The sequence below is a fragment of the Halictus rubicundus genome, chromosome 18 (genome assembly GCF_050948215.1).
Source record: "Halictus rubicundus isolate RS-2024b chromosome 18, iyHalRubi1_principal, whole genome shotgun sequence".
Lineage (NCBI taxonomy): Eukaryota > Metazoa > Arthropoda > Insecta > Hymenoptera > Halictidae > Halictus > Halictus rubicundus.
In genome coordinates, this window is record NC_135166.1 from 281,361 (window position 1) to 299,453 (window position 18,093).

General features: G+C 50.6%; 4 protein-coding genes across 4 annotated transcripts; all 4 read right to left on the bottom strand.

Moving 5' to 3' along the window:
* Positions 1–380: 380 nt before the first annotated feature.
* Positions 381–2,077, bottom strand: LOC143363004 (uncharacterized). The gene is made up of 2 exons (XM_076803580.1): positions 2,066–2,077; positions 381–1,835 (listed from the first exon to the last, which is right to left on the bottom strand). The coding sequence occupies exons 1-2, from the start codon at positions 2,075–2,077 to the stop codon at positions 381–383; spliced, it is 1,467 nt and encodes a 488-aa protein (XP_076659695.1).
* Positions 2,078–6,485: 4,408 nt separating this feature from the next.
* Positions 6,486–11,470, bottom strand: LOC143363005 (uncharacterized). The gene is given in 5 exon segments (XM_076803581.1): positions 6,486–6,900; positions 6,973–7,868; positions 7,997–8,188; positions 8,190–8,237; positions 11,327–11,470. Coding segments are annotated over 5 exon segments (1,695 nt in total).
* A 1,345-nt stretch (positions 11,471–12,815) lies between these two features.
* Positions 12,816–14,931, bottom strand: LOC143363054 (uncharacterized). Its single transcript, XM_076803673.1, has 2 exons — positions 14,917–14,931; positions 12,816–14,756 (listed from the first exon to the last, which is right to left on the bottom strand). Exons 1-2 carry the CDS (start codon positions 14,929–14,931, stop codon positions 12,816–12,818), a joined length of 1,956 nt encoding a protein of 651 aa, XP_076659788.1.
* A 1,690-nt stretch (positions 14,932–16,621) lies between these two features.
* Positions 16,622–17,576, bottom strand: LOC143362816 (uncharacterized). Its single transcript, XM_076803277.1, has 2 exons — positions 17,419–17,576; positions 16,622–17,107 (listed from the first exon to the last, which is right to left on the bottom strand). Exons 1-2 carry the CDS (start codon positions 17,431–17,433, stop codon positions 16,838–16,840), a joined length of 285 nt encoding a protein of 94 aa, XP_076659392.1. The 5' UTR covers positions 17,434–17,576; the 3' UTR covers positions 16,622–16,837.
* Positions 17,577–18,093: the final 517 nt, after the last annotated feature.

Consider the following 18,093-nt stretch of genomic DNA (forward strand, 5'->3'; position numbering starts at 1 on the left):
GCCAACGAAAGGGAACGAAAGTATTATTATCGTAGTTGCCGGATTAACCTCTACAGAGTTCGCGTTTCTCGCAATTTTCTGAAACCGTCCTCGAACCAGTTTTCCCTCCTGCGACTATAGACGGGCGGCGTGCAATCGTAACAAAAAAGAAATAGAAACTACAGGAAACAATTATAAATATAATTAGAGATCCGGCCCTTCGACTTTGATCGGAAACGCGGCACCACGGTGTGAAAGTTGATTTTCTTCTGGAAATGTCTCTGACATCCTGGTCGTCCCGGCGTCGCGAGGCTGGATTCCGTATCAGCGTCGAAGGAGCAACACATCTCCATAACAATCGAGAACTGGTGGTTCTCGTGGTTCTTACTTACTGTCCGCGTTTATCCTTTCTTCGTTTTGCTACCGAAGTTCACGTCGTCCAGGTTGTTCTTGTACTGCTGCGACTGTTGTTGACTCGACGTCCGAGACGGGTAGCTTCCGGTGTACTGGTAGCTGTATCCTTGAGGCGTTTGCACCGTCACGAAGTTCTGATTCTGATAAGACTGCTCGCCCTCGTAATTCTGCTGCTTCTCGTTCTGGCTCGCGGAGCTGTCGTAATCCTGAGATCCCTGGGACGACGAGCTTTCGTAGTTTTCGTACTCGTTCGACTCCGCTTGATCCTTCGCGGGCTTTTCGACCGCGGTGTAAACCCCGGCGATGGGCGGTGGATAAATGACGTTCTTCGGATGGGTCGTCGGCGTCTGACTAATTTGACTGGCGGCGTTAGCGATGTTCAATTTGCCGAGGATATTGGGGTTGACGACGTAAGCCAGACCAGCCTTGGCGATAACGTTCGAGACCGACACGTGTCGTTGCGAGTCCTTGTTCTGATCGTTCTGGTTGGTTTTCTGCCCTCTCTCGCCGTTCTTGCTTCCGTCGTTCGCCGGATATTGTGCGACCGGTTGCAAATTCTGGACCAACATCTTCGCCCAGGTCTGACTCATCAGGTCCTCCAGCTGCTGCGCCTTGACGTAAGGCGCTGGCAGAGGATAGTCGGGACCCACCGGTTGTCCTGCGACGCTGATCACCCTGTAGGTCGTCTTGGGTAAAGGGATCGGAATACCCTTGATCCGAATGTCGGTCACCTGTTCCAATTGGTTCTGCGGACCGCTGGTCTTGTAGGTGCTAGGCTGGCTGTCCAGGTCCTTCGAGTTTCCGGAAATATAGTTCGCTCCGTCGACGTACTGGCTGCTCGTAGAGTCTTGCTCCTCGTTGTTGTTCTTGTACCTTTTCTCGCTGCTCGGCTTCTTCCTGCTGCTCTTCTCGCCGTCTTGATCGGAATTCGAGTCGCTGGAGTAATCTGATCCGGGCGGTGGCAGCGGATGCGGTGCGTACATGGGCTGAGAATAGTAGTTCGGATAATAGTAAGGCGGCTGATAGTAGTAGTTAGGGTAGGACCCCGTGTACGGCATCCCCGAGTAAGAAGGCGGCATAGGATAAGGTGTCGAGTACGAATTGTACGCGGCGTACGCTGGGCTTGGATACCCGTACGGAAGAGAACCGTAGTACGAGTAGCCCGACGAAGTAGAGGCTTTCGGGTACGGATTGTAGCTGGGATAGTAAGGATCTCGAGGATAATTCGTGTTGTAACTGGAGCTGTAGGAATCCTTGGCGTCTAGTTTCGGAGCGTAGAGCTCCGGAGACAATTGCGCGATGGTATCCCTGTCGGCTCCTCTCTTGATCAGCTTGGGATTGTAGGGATACACCGGGAATATAGGAAGGAAGGGTTCGTCGTTAGGATCGGTGCCTTTTCCATGTCCTTGAGCGAGAATCGTGGGTAACAAAAGAATCAGCGCCTGCGACAATAAAAACAGCAGAACAAATAAGTCCAAAGAAACGGTCAAGTTCACGAATGGTCGGCATGCTCGAAACCCAATGACCAATATATCCAGCGAAGTAATCGTTTTGAGAAAAAGATACAAAACCAAAGTAAAGTACCGGCGAGCTACTCTGTTAAATATTGAATCGCGGCGGGTCGTTATCGGCCACGGAGCTTATCGGTGGTACGAAATGTGTATATACCAACCAGCATCGCCATATCAAACAGCCGTCGCGTCGCGTCGTTCAGCTCTGTCTCCGAATACGTGGCCACGGATCTACGAGTCCGTTTCTCCCTGCTGTCTCATTCGCGACTCTTGTCCACCGTTCACCGTTGATCGAGCAGATCGAACCGACACGCCGGCGCGACGTCCAATGATGTATCAGCCGACATTGAATTTCTCCTTTATACCCGGCCGGCTGAAAAATCGCGGAAACTAGTTTAACATTTCTCTGCTCTTATATGTAGATACCTGACCGAAGGCCGGCGCACCGGTTCGTTCGAACTAGCTGGTAAAACGCCTAGATCTGGTCGACTCGCGTTCTCCTCGCCGCGAGACAAACAGGTCCGCGGTGCCGCGGGTGGGATCATAGATCCACCTATAGTCACGTGCCGGTCGGATGGGTCACGAAAGGGAAACGGCTGTACGCAAGGTAAGTCCGCTCGTATCAAAGCAGGCCTCGTACCCGGCTCAGAAATGTGGCGATATATCCAGATGCCTATAACGGTTTGAAACAGTTCTTTTCGGAACCTTTTCAGTCCGGTGAAACAGAGACGAGAAAACTCCGGCCCACGTTCGCCGCGACAGCAAGCAGTTATCTTGTCGTTGCGACGCTCGTGGCTACGAGTCTCTCTGGCCCGGCACGCGATCACGGGAGAAAATCGAACGATCCCGATTTCTGCCCCGTGAAAAAAGCTGCACTGTTCGGGGCGATCATCGGTCACGGAAGCGAGCGAACAGGACCATTCCGTTTCCGCTCGGCATTCGCGCGCGGACACCCCGCTCGATTGGTCTCCGATTCGATGGACTTTCACTCGCATCCCGCATCCGCCGCGTATCTACGGAGCCACGCCTTCGATAACCACGCGATCGATACAGTCCGACCCAATAAATATAATAGAAGACGGAATCGGGCAGCAGGTATTCGAGCGCGAGCCACCGCGCCGACTTGACTCGCGCCGAGGCGACAGCCTCTCCGCGGTCAAACGCACGGTTTCGCTCGAGAAAGTGCCCCTTCGAACGCGAGACGAACGATTTTATCGGGAATCTGAAATCGCTTTGATATCCCGCACATCACTATGTTTCCGACGGGCGAAATTAGCATGCGAGATTACAGGACACGCCGCCTGTTATCTGCGATCGAGAACAACGCGACGAGCCCCCGCAACAATGAACATCGTTGATTGCCTTCGTGTCGGCTCTGGCGCCGGAGGCGTTACCGCAACACCATCGCAGCCAATTAAAAATTTCCCGCGGTAGAGACGCGTCGTGTGTCGGGAAAGTTGTGGTCGAAGAGCCAGCTAAATTGTTTCGGATACGCGCACGCGTTCCACTTGTTCGAGTGAATGTTCGAAACAGTACGTCCAAGATGCACCTTTTAGAGTCAACGCACAGAGTTGGAAATTTTGCGGGATACGACGTTTCTGTAAAAATGGGGCGTATTAGCTTGCTTTATCCTAGTAATCGTTAATTTCTTGACACGCGGTACGCGTTCGATCCGTGGATCTCGATCACGGTCGCTCGGTAGAACGTGCAAAGAGTAAGAGCGGACAGTTTTCCCTGTTTTCGCTCGAGGCACGTCTGCTACGACGGGCGTGAGAGTGAAGCGCAAGTATGTCGCCCGACCGCAAGACCAGTCGGGAAATAGTGAAACGCGGCTTTTCTATGGCGAAGACGATGCACCGGTTCCGGCGGCTGCCGAACCCCTTCGTTTTGACGAATCACGGCGATACACTCGGGCAGAATAGACGCGCGGCTTCTTCGACAAACGAGCTTCTTCGAAATCCGTTGCGCTCGCGTCGCATCGACTCGAGTCGACGAACACACGAGTGTGTTTACTCGTGCATGCGCACGTGCGATTGAAAAGTGGGTCACAGACCGGTCTACGAGAACGGCACACGGAATACTGCCCCCGTGCATCGGTGCGCTTTCTTCGGTGTGTGGGTGTCGTCCGATACTCTTTCCTTCCTGATACGGGTATCACCGGCTCGGATGCGAGTAATGATTTTCGAGGATTTCTCTGGGAGGTATTTTGATTCGTTACACGGCCCCCGCTGCTGGTCGGATATTCGCACTTTCCTCACGGCAACGAAGATTCAGCGAAAGCCGCGAATCTGAAAATAATACAGCAAATCGTTTATTCGGTTTATTAAATATGTATGTCTCCTTTTACTTCTATTTAACTGACAGATAAACAAGCTCAGTGGATATCTGAGGGAGAAAGAGAGAGAGAGAGAGAGAGAGAGAGAGAGAGAGAGAGAGAGAGAGAGAAGGAAAGGAACTGTGGAAAGTATAATTCGCTGAACAGAATTTATCGGCCGATGGTTTTATACGTTGTCGTCATTCATTGTCACGAATTGTAATTTATATCAGAAATATACGCAGCGAACACATTTTTCATCTTTCCAAATGTCTCCGTACCAACTATGAAACAAGAAATGATAGATAGTGTGAACTCACACCGCATTTCAAATATCACATTTATCTAAATTATTAATATTTAATCCAAATCCTATCCGCTTTTGAATCTGGATTCATGAACTCCGTGTTATAACTTCATGCATTATTTCCAAAGCAACTTTCAGACTCGCCATACGAAATTGAAGAGTCTCAGACGATTTTATGCAAAATAATCTCGACGCGGTAATAGCATTTATTATTTTTTAAACGATTTTTAGGCTTACCCTGTCGAGAGAAAATCCGAATTTTTGGCTACCGTTTTCAAATAATCCTGACCCAGTTGCCGAAACGGAGTTCAGCGTTAGATGATAATACGAGTTTCCCCGCCGTCGGTTACTCGACTCTTTCCGGTCCCGGCGGCCGATGTAAAGTTTTAAATATTTGCGTCCCCGGAAAAGCTTGACGAGTAAACGGCGCCTTCGAGCTCCGGCCGGGTCTACAGTGGCCCCGATGGAGCTCTTCAGTTACTCGAAAACTTCGATACTCGTCCTCGCTCGGAGAGTTCTAGATCAACACAGGGAGGCCGGAGCCCGCGCCGCGCCGTGCCGACTACCTTTTCGCGAAGACAGTAAAATTACAGGAGTTTTAGAACTAATTTAACCCCCCAGAACTTTTAATCCCGGCCGTTGCGCCCGCCGCACCCCCTGACGCCATTAATAAAGAAAGGAATGCAACAAATTACGCCACTAAGGAGCTCCGTAATTCAAAGGAGCCGTTTGTCAGGCCAAACGAAACGCGAGCAATTAGCGGCGCCGCGCCAACGTGTCGAGACCTGGAAATATCGTGATGCTGCACCGGTATCACAGTACGCTCCCAAAAAGTGGCTAAAAACGAAATAGAAAGTTAACGTAAAGTTAACATTACATACTGAAGAATTTTAGAAGAATTTTAATAACGACAATCAACGAAAATCTCTAGTATTTCGCCACTTTATGGGAGCTCCTGGGCCACCGTGCAATGTGCAGTAGCGAGCGGGTACCGTTAGCATCGTAGGAAGAAGGACAGCGGTGAAAAAGGAACAGTTCCTTTATGAATCATGTTAAACCGGTCCGCGGACGAACAGTCGCCGCGCCAGCACGCGGAGGGGTACCGACCGGCGGATACTTTCCCAAAAAGTACAAAACTTTCGAAAGGAATCCGCCTTTTTCGTCGGCGCTGGCCTTGGGGTAAAAGTGATCCTCTTTTTACTCATTATTATTACACGTGGCTACCGTTCCCGTTTACTTTTACCCACGACCAATAACTTTCACGACGAAATAATCAGCGTCGATAAAGAAAAACCGGCGAGGTCCGCGAACGTTAATCACGCCGTTCGTCGTGTCTTCTATCGCGACGTGGATCGGCAGTCTTAAAAAAAAAAAGGTCGATCGGTCCATCCGGTAAAAAGTAAGCGAATTTAACTCTCTAGGTGGCGGGGTAACTCCCGAGGCAAGTGTTTAATTGAAAGGAAGAAGGATTTATTCGCGATCGCGTTGCTATTTTACAGTATCTTTTACGATCCCTGTCGATCCTAGATAATTAACGGCGCGAACACGGCCGAGTGAAAGCTGCCGGTATCGCGAAGCCATTATAGTCTCGATGATCGTGGAGTGTCGGGCGGAAGATCGGTCGGTTATAAAAAAGAATCACTTTATTACAAAAAAAAAACAGTATAAAGCTATGTGACGCACATCACAATGTCGATGCTACGGAGCATACACAACGGAACTGCGAAGCGAGTAACAGGAATATAAATATGAAAACGATGTCTTAAATACAGAATAATTATGCTAATAACATTATTATAAATTAGTACGCTGTCCTACGGGCTGTGGACCATTCGCAGCTAAGTCGATCGTCGCGGATAACTTGTCTAAAGAGTGTGTGTCCGAAGCGAGTCTGATCGTCGATACGGAATCGTACCTGTGGCAGGATCGCGGAGGAATGCGTCTTCTCGCTTCGGGGAATTTAATATTTCCCGCTGGGACTCGAGTAGGAGATCGTGTCGTATTTGTTGCCGGAAGAGCTCAGGCCCTCGTAGCTTTTCGCGGCGGAGTATCCGACGTATCTGGGGCTGAGGCTCGAGTAGGATCCCTGAGACTCGCCGGCGGAGCTGTAGACCGCGGACGGGGCAGAATAGCCGGCGGAATAACCACCGGACGACCCAGAATAACTTGAACTAGGACTGGAGTAACTGGAACCGGAACCAGAACCGGAACCGGAACCGGAACCGGAGTAACTGGCAATAGGACTGGAATAACTAGACGCGGTACCGGAGTAGGTTACCGAAGGACCGGAATAGCCCCCGCTGGACCCTCCAGTGGCGTAGGTGACGGTTTGACTCGGATAGCTCGACGAGGACCCGCTGTAAGGACTCGAGTAGCTGGAGCTGGGAGAAGAATAGGTGACGCTGGGGCCAGAGTAGCTGGAGCTACCTCCGGAGGAGTACGAAGACGAACCGGAGGACGAAGGCAGGGAATAGCTGGCCCCGTCGGAGCTACCGGAGAGGCTCAAGTGAGCTGCCGAGGACCCGGAAGATACTGGCAAGGTGTAGCCGGCTGAGGCACCATGGGATCCAGAGGATACCGGGATGGTGTAGCTGCCGGATCCACCGCTGGACCCGGAGGAACTTTTACCGAGCGAGCTCGAGTCTACTACTAAACCTCCGCTGACAGTTTGGGACGAGCCTGGAGAGTACGACTGCAGAGACAGTCCGTGTCCCGAGGAGCCTCCCAACGAGCCCAAAGACGCTGGCAAGCTGTACGAGGCTCCGTGCGAAGATCCCAACATCGACTGCAAACTGATACCGCCCGATGATCCACCGCCGTAAGCTGATAATCCTTGAACTCCCGTCGCATACGCTGGCGACGAATAGCTGCTGGCAGCACCGCCGCCGGCTCCAAAGGTAACTGGTCCGTTCTTCGACGAAGGGGTGAACAACGCGATGCTACCACCGCCTCCGCCCCCTCCGGCAGAGTAACTCGGTGCCGAGAACGACGCTTGTCCTCCCAAGGACAGTCCCTGGAGGCCATGACCGAGGCCAGAGCTCAAGCCAAGTCCTCCGGATGATCCCAGGGAGTATCCATGTCCCAGAGAGCCTCCCAATCCTTGTAAACCCTGGATACCTGCGGATTGACCCAACGAATACCCTCCAAAGGATCCTCCACCGGAATATCCTGAGCTTACGAGAGGCGAATTATAGGAGGATCCACCTCCCGACGAGTAGCTTCCTGAATAGGCGTCGTTGGCACCTCGTTTGCCCTTCAACTGCAGCCTGAATTGCCGTTTCTCTCCTCGAGTTTCCCTGCAGGAGACTGCCGAAGCGGCGAGGACTACTAGTCCCAACAGTATCTGCAACAAATTAACTCTGGTCAAAACGTCGTCGCACAAAACGTTACCGCTGTTTACAGGCGATAAATCATGTAGAATAGAACTATAACTATCGTCGAATTCGATTACAAACGATCCGAGACACTTACAAATGACCGCATGATGCCTCGTAACGTGACTGCGCCGCTCGCTATTTCTCGTGGTCAAGCGACAACCGGGTATGCAAGTGAAATTGTGGTTTCTGATGCCATTGCTACTCAGAAGAGACCTTTTATATACAGATCCCCTCTTGCACGGCGAAAGAAAGGTCTAGGTGAAGGTGAGTCTCCCCGCACTGGTACATAGCTCACCACCACCTTCGCAGCGGCGCGCGCGCGGGCCCGTTCGTAGCTTTTCATATGTGGAAAGATGAGAACCTTACAAACGAGAGTGTGTCCTACTGGGGTAAAAGTGAGCAGATCGATATTTATCGTGTATTGTTCTTGTCTTTAGCGAGCGGCAATTTCCTTTCGGGGAAGTCTGGCCGACGCGACAACGCGCGACGGGACGCTCTCTTACGAAAGGATATAGAAGGGGCCAAGGATATCGATACCGGGGCTAAATCGATCGTGTACGTTCGTTCGCGGAACTCTTCGTTAATGCCGGGATCGCGAAATCGAGCCTTGCGACGGTTCACCGTGAAAAGCGGCCGAGAAGATACGTTCGACGACGACGTCGGTCACGTTTTCTAAAGAGGCATTCCGATTCAGGAACTACGTAATTACCGGGGTTAATTCTCGCCCAAACTTCGAACGACACACAGGCCGTCGCGTTTCACGCTGAATGTTCCTAAAAGCGTGCTCATTTCCGTGAAGCGTGTATCAATTTTTATCCACCGGGTACCCGCGTCTTTCAGCGTTATGCATTCAGTCTCCCGAAGAAAGTGCCTCGGTATCATGGAAACACACGGCGGTGGCCCTCGTTAATTAGTTTCGAAATGCCGCTGCATCCACTCTGCCTATGGTAATTAAATCTTCTTCCTGGATTATAATTGGCGCGGCGCGGCGCGGCGTTTCCCAGACGCGAGTATCTCGATGTTGCCGCACGCTCCAAATCGTCAAATCGTCTGGTAAAAGGTTATGTTCTTCGGGGAAGGCGATTCAGTTTCTTTCCCGGAAAAGGAATCTCGGGCGACCCACCGTCAGCGGCCGCAGCGCTGGCTCTTGCGAACAATTTCGTTGCCCGCAGTGTTGCTATTTGGTTTCCGAAACTCGAGAACTCTTTTGCTTCGACGAATGCATTCGACGCAACGAGTATAGATCGCTTGCCAATTACGGCGAAACCAGATTACCGGAATAAAAACTGTGTAGAAGGATGTGACACAATCGGAGCCTGCAATTACTAATGATTCCTTCGTGTAATCAGAGTATATCGATGCTCTGTTTTTGACGCACTTGTTAAAGTTCTTCGAGCTCTAGTCTCAGCTGCACGAACACGATAGCCTTAGCAAAAGTGATATAGAACTATGGAGAAGACGTGTCTGGAATATACCTACATAGATAGTATCTACATTTTCTCGCGTGGTAAACGATTTTCTTATTTTAGGTTTGATTGAATTGCAAAGCGTGCGACTTCGTCCACGAAATTCTATTCTCGGCGAGGCATCTGTCGCGAACGAAACCAGTAATTTTCCGGCCTGATTGTCAATCAAGCCCATGATGTGCCTCGATATGAAAGGCGTTGCGGAGAAGGCGTTGCGTCCGATCTGGATACGCTCCACCGTCACAACCCGCTGAAAGTAGTTTCGATCCTGGAAAGTGAAATGCGCAAGCAACCAGGCAAAAACTGGCGAAGATTTAGGCGTTCTTGCGCTCTTATTTCCGTAGCATATAATCCCTGTCGCGGGGAACTGGTCGCGAGACGCCTGTAGGATTCTGTGGAGTACGAGACGTCGGACAACGCCTTCCATCTGGCGTGTCAACGATCTGCAACGGCTGAAAATGCCGAATGATTTCGTTTTACTTTCACTCGTGGGTCGCAGGGAACTCATTGTGTCCCCCCGCCCACCTCCCTCCGCCTTTTAGGCGGCGCTCGAAGACGTGGACCGAACGAAAGTCCGAAACCTCACCCGTCACGCAACCATTTTTCTTGCACTCGAGGCGATTTGTGCTCGATCCGCTCTACCTGGAACTTTTTACCAATAGAACAGATTAAGAGTAAAACTATAGTGGGGGGAATATAAATTGTTGGATGATAACTAGACCCTAGGATGAAGCAGAATTAACAAAGATCTCATTGTTTAATATTTTCGAACATAGCATCCCTCCATGTGAAGAGATTGTACGGAGAGACGATTGTCGAAATTTCAAGGAGATATAACATTTCTTGAAGAAATCACCGTGAAATTTGTGGAAAACAAAGAGAAAGTGACGAAATTGTGCATCATTTATCCTCACGAAGCCTCCTTTCGACTGCAAACACTGAATTAGACATTTGTCCAGTGCTAAGAATTAAAATTCCATACATGAAAATATGAGAAACTTCGAAGCGATTTTTTTTTTCGCGACTATTAGCCAGAAACGTGAGATATTAATTGCCAACAATTACACATCGGTTTGCGAAATGGTCGGATAGTTGCGTGGAAAATGTAGGCTCGTTGCTGGTCTGATGAAGACTTAATTGGACGAGGATTCGATGACACAAAACGAGGGGGAACGTCGTGCATCGTTTAAATAGTAAAAGTAATAATTACGAACGCTGGAATCCCCATTCTTTGTTAAACGCTTCCGCAGGGAAACACGTTACGCCGCCTCGTACAATGACCGTGAGACCCCGTTCAAAATTAGTAGCTGTTCCGGATGAATCGCACCATTTGCATACAGAGCAGGTGTAATCCAGTTATTTACGTTTCTCGTCGACACGTTTCTCGACTCGATTTATTAAGTGACGCGATCTAACCTCTTGCTACGAGGTCAGTCAAATATTAATCGGACTTCGTATCGTGCATGGATTGCATAGGATTAGGTTAACAATTTGTGGGTGAAACGTTTGCGAAGGACCCTCGTGTCGGTCGAGATGCCATTCGAAACAGGGGAAACGGACAACCGTTATTTACGAGAAAGAAATTGGGCCTAATCGGTGGTTTTGACTCGGCCGACTAACAAATGGAAGACACGAGATCGGAGTTATTTATTTCCAGCTTATCCGACGATCTAACCGGTACCCCGAAGAAGAAATCCCGGCCGAGCGAGTACGAGGTAATACGGTAAAAGTGCACGAGCCGCGTTAAAACGAAAACAAGGATGGGATTCGGGTCAGTCGCGGAAAGTGAGTTGACAGCCTGGTTTCCTGCGTGAGGGACACACCGCACCGATGTGTCTTCTGTCCTACCAAGTCGTTTCTTCGTAACTGTCGCCCCCTTTTTTTTCTGTTCGGGCCACACGGCTCTTTACAGAAAACAGAATGGCCGGGGAGCGGTTCGCCTCCGAGGGCAGTTATACCAGTTCAGCGAGTATCCGCAGGAATCTAGTACGTTTAGCGGTATAATCGTGCAAGCTGGTTCGCCGCTTTAGTTTCTTAACTCGGTCGGCACGAGGCTTCGGCTCTGTTTCGTGGTTGCATCGCACCACGGTCTCTAGTGTCATCGACGAACAGGTCGGCAAACTGGCCCGAGTCGCGAGGGGGATGAAAACGGAGCCGTTAATCGCGACTAATTCGCGACGGAATCGCTGACGGTGCAGCTGCCGCGTCTTTCAGCCTCCGCGAGTCCCGGATCGAGGCTGTCGGGTCTAACAGACGGTTATCGATTACACCCGACCGACTGTGAAACTCGCTAAATTTCCACCGACGCGATAGGACCGTGGCCAAAGGTTGCCAAGTCGACGGAAACCTGCCGAAGACAGCCGTGTAGCGTACCCTCGGTGTTATCCGAGTAATCTGCATGCATTAGGATACCTTTAACCCTCCCTCCTTAACTCGTTTAATTCGCAAGAAAAACTTCTGCTCCTCTTTAACCGTGGTTGGAATGATTATCGTACGACTTAGGAGGTCACGATCGCGATCGAACGATCGAATCGGTGAGAGCGCCCTGGCGTTGATTTGGTCACCGGAAACGGAGACAGTCGATTTTCATACGATGAACTTTCTATGACGTGCGAGCAGACACGCTCATTACGAATTACCAGGAAGTATTGCGATGAAAAGTGAAATGCAACATGTTCAGACAGTAAAAAAATATTTATTTAACATAATAAATAGTATCGACGGTGTATATACACAACTCAATAAAATCACAACGACCTACATCGATAAAAAGTATACAAACATCGAGAAACATAGTTTACCGCTTATCCCACATCGTACGATTAAACCATAATTATCCGAACAAAAACAATTGGAAACACCATTTACCAATTCCACCAGATATCCGCAATTTCATTAGAATTTAATTCATCGGAATCATTCGAAATATGCATATATGGATATATATATATATATAAAAAGGCAAAAACAAAGAATAAAACAAGGTAACCATCGAGGATCGGAATAAAACGCGTTTCCACGTGGCCGCAGCCGCACAGCGAAACCGTTCGCACGTATGCGACACGCGAATTGTGATTCGTTCGACCAAAAGTTGGCTAACGTAAACTGGGTTTAACCGGTGGCTACGCGTTGAACGATCGTTATCGGCAAGATAACGCGAGCATCGAACGAACGGTCAAAATGTCACGGGTGTGCGATGGCCTGAGCTAATTGCACGACCAGCGATGCTTATTAAGTAGTAGCCGTGGCACCGATATCGTCGCGTCTCGTCTATCAAAAACTGTGTCATCGTGACCGCGACATTGATCCGGTGGCGCCCATTACACTTTCCTCTGGTTCCGTTTCTCTGCGTCCGCAATTTTCCACGCGGGTAGACAGTCAGTCTCGATAAAGGGGAGGTCGAGCTGCGGGAGTCGCTCGGTCGCGAACGGAACTGGATGCCGCGCGTCACTTCCATATTTGGGCCGGTTTCGCTTGCGTGGCGTAGGTCGGCGCGTAGCTCCACGGGTACGTCGGTAACGCGGGTTTATGAAGCTGGTAGGGCACGTTCGGGTAATAATAAAGCGGGTACACGGGTTTGACGGGTTTGTACAGGAACGGATTGATCACCGGTGTTGACGCCTGCACGCCGTACGTCGGGTGATGGGCCGTCGACGGCGTTTGCACCGGATGCACGTGGCCCACCGTGGCGGGCACCACCGGCTGCAAAGATGCCACCGGATGCAGCGGCGTCACCACCGGATGCAACGGTGCCGCGACGGGATGCACGGGAAGAGCCACCGTATTAACCGGCGGAGATGAAGGAGCGTCCGGACGGCCGGTAGATGGAGTCGAGGGTGTGGACGAGGGTGTAGATGACCCTGTTGCCGGTCTCTGATTCGTGGGTAGGGGTATGCCGAAATGCGTGGGCGAGGTGCCGGATGATTGGACGGACGTGACGGTGCCAGGTGCGAAAAAGCTGGGGCCGTAGGTCGGGACGTTCGATACGAAGCTTGTACCGGAGATCAGGGTTGGTACGAAGCCAGCGTAAACTGGAACCGTTGCGGTGGGTGATAAAGCGGTGGTAGGCACGATCGGAGTGGTCCCGTCCTCTTTCGAAGCCTGAGGAGGCTGCGTGTTTGTCGTTGTCGTTGTACCGGTGGTCGTTGGGGGCTGAATAGTGGTCGATACTCCGTAGCTAAGCGGTAGCCCCGGACCGAACGTGGTTCCTGGCAAAAAAGGTGATTGATTGAAAGCTGTATTTCCGGACCCGACCGTTACGGTACTTGGGTGCGCGTTTAAACCGCCGATCTTCATTCGCTGTCCAAGGGAAGCCAGAAGATCTTGACTCTGAACGAAGCTCGGCTGATTTTGAGCGTACCTTCCGGCTGCGTCCGCGTTTTGGGCCTGAGACTGGCTGGCGAGCGCTCGTTGCAACTGGACGATCAGCCGATCCTTTTCGAGGGACTGAATCTGCTCGAGAGTTTCCTGGGCGCTCAGGGTGCCGGATGCGTAAGCCGGTAGGGGACCGGGGAAGCCTAGCAGGGGGTTCTCGGAGCTGCTCTCGAGGTTTTCGAACTGACCGAGCGGAGGCGGCACTTGATTCGTTTGCCCTGGGAACGGGGCGTCGTTCGGCGCGAAGCCTTGATCGTTCGCCGGCGCGCCGTAAAGTTGCTGTATGGCTTGCGCGTTTTGAGTTAGGAAAACAGCCGCGTCCGAAAGCTGCGGCTGCGGCTGCGGCTGCACGAGACTCTGACTTTGCTCGAAACTCACGGATTGCCCCTGGCCGTTATCCACCGGATTTCGTATCGGCGAGAACGGTTGTTGCTGCGAGTAACCGGGCAGCTTCTGGTTCTGGGGCGGCAGGTAGTTCGCCGCGTGAGACGCGAAGGGTTCGTTGTTCTGACTGGCTATCGGGCTCGGCTCGACAAAGTCGACCTGTCTAATTGGACTGGGGACCCCCTGCACCTGCAAACCGCTCGGCCGGTTATCAAAGTTGTTCGATTGTTGTTGCCCGAAATGACCGCCGTGAAAGTGCAATTGATCTCGGTGCTGTTGACTCTGAGGGCCGGCCGGCTTCGACGGAGATGCATTCTGATAGCCAGGAGGCCCGTACTTCGTAACGGGACGGTTTATTTGGGCAGGATGCCTGTTCACGACACGTCCTCTGTGGCCCGAATGTCCAACTTGGAAACGAACTCTCGCGGCCGGCGCGAGCCCGCCAGGCCTCTTATAGGAGTAACCCGAGTCCCTCTTTCTTTGAAATTCCGAGTCTTTCGCATCGATATCGCTTTCTCCCTCGCCGAGATCCACCAGCTCCAGCTTCGTAATCTCCGGCTTTTCTCCGGCGTCTTCGACTCCGGTCCCAGCTTTGACAGTTGATAAGCCCATAACCAGCAGGCAACTCACCTAAACAGGAAATAAGCGAACGGGTGCGTCTGTTTAGTGCGAGAGGAAATCGTAAAATGTTCTGTTGCGACTGCCAGGTCGCGTTACGCGCGCGCCGAGAACGTTCCGCTCGGAGTTTAATTTCTATAGTTTCGATCTCGCGGTGTACGTATGTACTTACCAGAAGAAACTTCATGGTCTTGATCCGATTCGCACGCTCGTGTCACTGCACCGACGATACGCTTCCTGTCCCAGGCACTAGACTAACCGCAGGAATCCTTAGACATTTAACCGGAGCACCGGAGCAAAAAACAACTAATTCGTTCAAGGATGGACAGGCCGACTAAGACCACGGCCATACCTGCACATGTATAAATACAGTCGGGTCGCGACCATCCACGAATTACAATAGACTTTCTTGCTGGCTTTCATCGATCACACTTAGGCAATGCTGTTACGGATCGGTGATGTTACACATATCGATGTAGAGTATCGTCCTCTCGCAGCTGTTCCCGAATTTCATCGATTTGCATAGTGTGATTGCCGAAACTCATCGTCGTCCGCGAAACCTGGAACGTGTTTCACGGTACGTCGGAATTTCGACGACATAATCACGATTACGAGAGAAACTGATGGGCGAAATAGATATCTGTAGGGAGTTTCGAAGAATCTAAGAGTATTGTTCCTATTACTTTCGACTTACCGAAGTTACTAAAAGAATAAATACATTCTGTTTTTTCCTCCAACAACTTGGACAATTCTTGTGCAGGGGCTAATGAAACGCGTCGATACGCACGTTGGAATTGTAAAGCTGATAATTGAATTTTTTCGCTAAACCATGAGACGGCAGACACGTCAGACTTCCGTCGAGCTGCCGAAAGGCATTCCGCGGTTATGCGACGGTTCTATCATTCGTCTCACGTCCGTGTCCGTCAAAGTCTCAGTGAAAGTACTTAAAGTCATCAAGTCCCGGAGAATACGGAATAGGTGTTCATTTATAGTGATATATTCGTATTGTGTAATTCAGGATTACGCGTAAACCGCGTGCGCCCCTATTCGATAAAACAGTTCAAACTGGTCGGTGTTACGCGATCGCATTAGAATGCGCTCAATCGAGCAGGATTAAATAACACGGCCAACACCCGTCTTAAAGTGGAACATTTTTTCCAGGCTCGTGGAAAGTCACGGTTCGTCCTTCAAATTCGCTACGTGCCATTACTACGTGCTACGTCCGTTTAAACTTGGCTGGCCGTTGATATCGCGAAGGATTGGCCGCAGGAACTAAACACGCGGCCATCTTTATGCATGAACAGCGCACAGAAGCCAATGGATACGGACAATACGTTGAAGCCGCTACGGTGCATTATGTCTTCCCCTATGATTTCATACCGTCGCCTAAACGGATAGAAATGCACCGGTAGACTCGGTTACCGATGACGTCGTTCGTTTCTGTTCGCCGTTTTGCGACAGGAAGTGCGCGATGCTGCAATGCACCGACACTTTCCATGGCGTTCTCGTATTAAAGATGAAACTGCAGATGCATGACTAATATATCCTCGCCTATGGAACATATGGAATTTGCATATGTACTAAACGCAGATGGAATTCGATGATATCCGGTGCCGAGCGCATCTGGTCCATCGTTTCTACGATTAAACTATTGTTCGATCGCGTTCGCTACGTTATACGCTGTCCCGATACCAGTCGCTATTTTATCATCTGATATTCGTATACGGTGCATAACAGCCCTCGTCGGAATGCAATATTAAACGCTCGAGATAAATCTAATAAACCAGGAGAAACACGGATCGAAATGAGATTGACGTTTAAAGTGTTTGTCTCTTGGGATTCGCATTTGCGGAGGGTAAGAAGCATAAAAGAGGGTTAAAATGAATCACTTTCTATATTGAACATTGTGACATAAGAGAACAATAAGTTGACATGTGTGTGCACCGAAGTGCGTCGTATTTTGTTGTGATATCCTGTTCCGTTCGCTTAAGCTACATAATGTGGTTCGCTCGATCGGAAGTCCTCGCAATTGCCGGGTTCGTTTCCTAGGTCTGAAATACAAAGGCTTCTCGGTGTCGTCTCGGTTTCACTCGTTAACCGTAGATGTAGGAGCTGTAGTACGAGGGGTAGTAAGACGGGTAGGCAGCAGCACGGTAGGCGTAAGGCAGGCTGTACGCAGAGCTGTAGGCGATGGGTGCAGTGTAGGCCGAGTATGCAACCGGTGCAGCATAGTTCAACAGCACGCCTCTCTTGTCTCTAGGCGCATCCGGAGCAGCGACTGCCGCCGGAGACTCGAGTTTTTCGGCTTCGACGGGCTTCTCCTCGGCGAAAGCAACGGCGAAGAGAGCGAAAAGTACGATAGCCTGGAAACGAAAAGTAATAGTTTTACAGATCGATGATTGTCACTGTGAACAGCAAAAAACAGCGAGGCGTCTGGACCGCCTAGCCAGCAAGTTCGGCAAGAAACTGAATACTTTTGATCAAAAGTAACACGTGTATGCATAACAAAACTTTTCGGTACATAGCAACCTGTTTGCAATTTCACTGTCGAGACGAATGTTTCCGATAAAAATTTCAAATGATTTTAGCTATTAGATAAGTACTTGTTCGAGAAACTTCTCGATGAAGAGAACTGAATGCTCGATGGCTAAGAAGCGTATGTCGGTATACTTACTGCGATGCACTTCATGGTTGTTGGGTTTAGTTTGGTGGAGCTTTGGAGATCAGCTTCTGTGTTCAGCTGGAGAACTGAATGATGCTCCTGCTTTTTGGCGGATACCTTTATATACCTGGCGAACAGATCGTCCTATGCGCGTCATCCGCCGATTGATCAACGTACGAGGACGCGCGTGTTGCATGTGTGCGTCTCTCGGCTGGGAATGTGAGCGCGAGCCCGGTGGATGTTGCACGGGGTTGTTACACGTTCTATTGTTTACGGAGTCGCATACGTAATCCGTGTACGTGTGTGTACGTGTGCGTGCGTGCGTGCGCGCGCGCGTGTGTGTGTGTGTGTGTGTGTGTCGTCGACGTCGTCGCCGTGGACGACGTCGAGGTCTGCTAAGGAATCTCGTTCACGTATTCCAAAGCAGACCCGTGTACAACCTCCGATGCACGGCACGCGGGTGAAGCAAGGGACCTTGGCAATCGGCCAAATACGGGCGAAAGTGTTTTACCACATACGATGTAATACCTAGCCGTACCCGCCGTGATACAATTACAACGAGTTCCATGAACCTTCACGATGATAATCGAACGACACCTCGGACACATTACGCTGCTACACAGAGGTCCACGATGTTCGATCGAAAACAGTGGACTCTCTCGGACCACAGCCCCCAAAGATATCGTG